At 40.1% G+C, this 3,672-nt stretch overlaps 1 protein-coding gene across 1 annotated transcript; it reads left to right on the top strand.

Moving 5' to 3' along the window:
* Positions 1-2,303: 2,303 nt before the first annotated feature.
* Positions 2,304-3,242, top strand: LOC101697221 (olfactory receptor 2L3). Its single transcript, XM_004864304.1, has one exon. The coding sequence runs from the start codon at positions 2,304-2,306 to the stop codon at positions 3,240-3,242; it is 939 nt and encodes a 312-aa protein (XP_004864361.1).
* Positions 3,243-3,672: the final 430 nt, after the last annotated feature.

Here is a 3,672-nt window from a genome sequence, read left to right as displayed (position 1 = left end):
TAAGACTGAGGTACACTTTAAATGATTCTCTATTCTTGAAATTATGGTCAATTTAATGTTAATGTCAACATATAATAAAATTTACATTAAAAGTTGCATAAACTCAAACAATATTTCAAAATCTGAGATGGTATTTGATCTTAAATTATCCAAGATATTTACCAAAAAAAAAATCACATTTGAAAGATAAATATTTACTTAGAAAGGGCACTTGTGTCATTTCTAGACCTATGATAAACTACCTGAGATTTGAAGGTTCTTTTATATGGACATAGTAATGTGAATTATATTTTACAGAAGAAGGAATATTTTCATGCCAATGCATAATATATTCAAAACGATGCTCATTCTTTGTCATGAGCTCTTTTGTCATGTAGATTAAATCTAGGTTGAAATAATTCTGTATTTAATTTGATCACTTTAGTAAATCAGAGCAGTAATTAGTGGAAGAATGGTCAATTTGAAACTGAATTTGGAGTAGAGTTTCAGGGGCAGTGGCTGCAATCTTACACCCAGAAGTGGTTTACACAGTAATTCAGGAATGAGCCCCTGGGTGTGAAGGGGACTGAGGACTTTTGTAAACCCAGGGGCTGAGTCACAGCAGGGAGTCTCTGCAGGGCTCCTGTGAATTGAATGGAGGAAGCAACATCTAAGAGTCCAAGTCCTCATAAAATGGAACATAGATTTTCTTATGTCTGCTTTCACTTGTATTTTGGGGATATTTATTTATTTTTGCAGATGAATGCAATAACATGAAAAGATCTCAAAGTATCTCAAAAATTATTTTTTAGATATACACTATTTTGGCTCATATGAATTGGTTGATTATAAAAGCCTTTTTAATAATGTTGTACGGAAATATGTAACCAATGTTTTACACTAAAGCATTTTGAAAAAATGATTTTTTCTTTTTAATTTAAATATACTATATTTAAACTAAAGCAGTATTGAGTAAAATTTTCTGTCTCTTTGGTAAAAGTTTATTTTATTTTAAAAAGTAATGATTGTAAATTGTTGTGCCCAGATCGCGAGGTCCCCAAAGACCACCAAGGAACCGATTCCGATGCAAACACACGAGGGTCATTTATTCAAGCTCGAGCAGGGGCTCTCAACTGTCACTGATGCAGCGGGTCAAGATTGAGAGCCCTGACTCTAAAACACCAGGGGTTTTTATAGAGGTTACAGCAAGGCGCGGGGTTTCAAATCACATGCAAATCACACAATTGGCTAGCATTTAGCAAGTTTTGAAAGTTTAAACCTAATTGACTGGGCCTTGCGTGCTGAACTGCAAATGGCTGCTCAAGTCATCAAAAAGAACATCTGGGATACTGGGGTATTGGGGTAACTACTGATTAGCTGTTGCAGGCCATCGAGAAGAGCATCTGGGACATTGAGGCAGCTATCGATTAGCTGTCGCTAAGGGACTGCTGGACATTATCACAGGCAGGTGGCCAAAGTGCATCTTGTGGTTTTTCTTGGAACTAGAATTTATGTCCAGGCCACCTTTACTCTAAAATGGGGCCAAAATTTTAAAATGGAGTCACTCAGGTCTCACATAAATAATGGAGATTTCCCAAGGAATAGTGGATGTGCCCCAGTCATCTGTCTTTATCCACCCACCACTGCCTGATTGTGCTGCTTCACAGGTCACATTAGCAATTTGTGCCCATCATTGCTGCAAAATCATCTCAGTTGTCTGGGAAACCATAGCAGTGCCTGCACAGACACCTTTACTTGTGGGGAGCTGATGGGGCTGCTGTGAGCCCAAGGCTGACCCTGGGCAACTGGCCCCATTTGGAATACATGGACTCTCCTCCCAGGGACTGGCCCAGCAAGGGCTTGTTCTCTGTGCAGTCTGGGGAGGGATCCACAGGTTCTGTGCAGCAGGGCAGTGCACTTTCCTGCTGAGTAGGAGAAGGGGAATTGTATTAAGACTCTGTGCCCAGATTGTGCAGAAGGCAGCATGAATACACCTCAGCCAATTCCATTGCTTTTTATACATACACATATTTTGCAACATCTCATATTAATGGCAAATAAAATATCTGATTTGAAAAAACCATTATAAAATATATCATTTTCATCAATTCATGGATTTATATATTATATTCCCATGACTGTCAATTTCAGATATATGTATGAACCATAAAATGGAGATGATTTTTCAAAATAATTTCTTCATAATTAAAGAGATGTAATAGTAGCATACATCAGTCTGAATGAAATAGTGAATTGAAATAACTTCTTATTTATGTGTACCAAATCACTGCAGGCACTCTCAGGAAAAGCTAAGCAAATGCCTGATGGAAAATTACAATCAGACCTGTACCGACTTCATCCTACTGGGTCTGTTCCCCCCATCAAGCCTTGGATTTTTCCTCTTCACTCTCATCATCCTCACCTTCCTAATGGCCCTGGCTGGCAATCTGTGCATGGTCCTGCTCATCCTGCTGAACACTCAGCTCCACACACCCATGTACTTCCTGCTCAGCCAGCTCTCCTTCATGGACCTCATTTACATCTGCACCACTGTCCCCAAGATGGCTTCCAGTTTCTTCTTTGGAAACAAGTCCATTTCCTTCATTGGGTGTGGGGTTCAGAGTTTCTTCTTCGCAACTTTAGCAGGTTCAGAAGGACTGCTCCTGATGTCTATGTCCTATGACCGTTACATGGCTATTTGCTTCCCTCTGCACTACTCCATCCACATGAACAGAAGAGTGTGTGTGCTGATGATCCTGGGGTCCTGGGCAATGGGTGTTGTCAACTCCTGTGCTCACACAGTCTATGTCCTCCGTATGCCCTACTGCCAGTCCAGGGCCATCAATCATTTCTTCTGTGATATCCCAGCCATGTTGACTCTGGCCTGTGGGGACACCTGGGTCTATGAGTACATTGTGTTCTTCAGCACCATCATCTTTGTCCTATTACCTTTCATGGTCATTGTGGGTTCCTATGGGAAGGTGCTCCTTGCTGTGTACCACATGCGCTCACGGGAAGGCAGGAAGAAGGCCTATTCCACCTGTAGTGCCCACCTCACTGTGGTAACTTTCTACTATGTACCCTTCGCTTACACTTATCTCCGCCCAAAGTCATTCCGGTCTCCAGCAGAGGACAAGGTGGTGGCTGTCTTCTACACCATCCTCACCCCAGTACTTAACCCTGTGATCTACAGCCTGAGGAACAAGGAGGTGGTGGGGGCCCTGAGAAGAGTGACCAGGAAGTTCTGCTTTACAACAGTCTAGGTAAATTTCTGCCTCAGTGTATTCAGAAGAGGACAGAGATAAGAAAAAATATTTATTGCTGAGGCCTCAGAAACTAGAATTAAGGTTTAAGATTATGAATTTCTGAGTTATGGCATGATAACAATTATGTATTCTAGTATATACATTTTGATTTCTTTATCTCACCTTTCCAATAAACACATTGGAAAAGTTTTTGCCATTTTGAAGACAATTTTTAATTATTAGTCAGATATTGAAGTGGAAAATGGGGGAAAATTTGGTTATTTTGAAGGTGTGTGATCAAAATGTTTGTTGAATTTTTTAATTTTGAAAAATTACAGTAAAAAACACTTTGCTATGAACCCCCCTCAAAATACTCACATTCCTTTGAACATGCTTATCCCATTGTCCTTGCTAATTTTCTTACTCTGACCTCTCAAAATTTACATGA

The sequence above is a fragment of the Heterocephalus glaber genome, unplaced genomic scaffold (genome assembly GCF_053883595.1).
Source record: "Heterocephalus glaber isolate CG9 unplaced genomic scaffold, H.glaber_assembly_v1.0 deba00001673, whole genome shotgun sequence".
Lineage (NCBI taxonomy): Eukaryota > Metazoa > Chordata > Mammalia > Rodentia > Bathyergidae > Heterocephalus > Heterocephalus glaber.
The sequence above is the reverse complement of the archived record's forward strand: the minus strand, read 5'-3'. Positions and strand labels throughout refer to the sequence as shown.

Bases quoted from the DNA above. Each gene is read 5' to 3' on its own strand.
- LOC101697221 (XM_004864304.1), top strand. From the start codon at position 2,304: ATGGAAAATTACAATCAGACCTGTACCGACTTCATCCTACTGGGTCTG.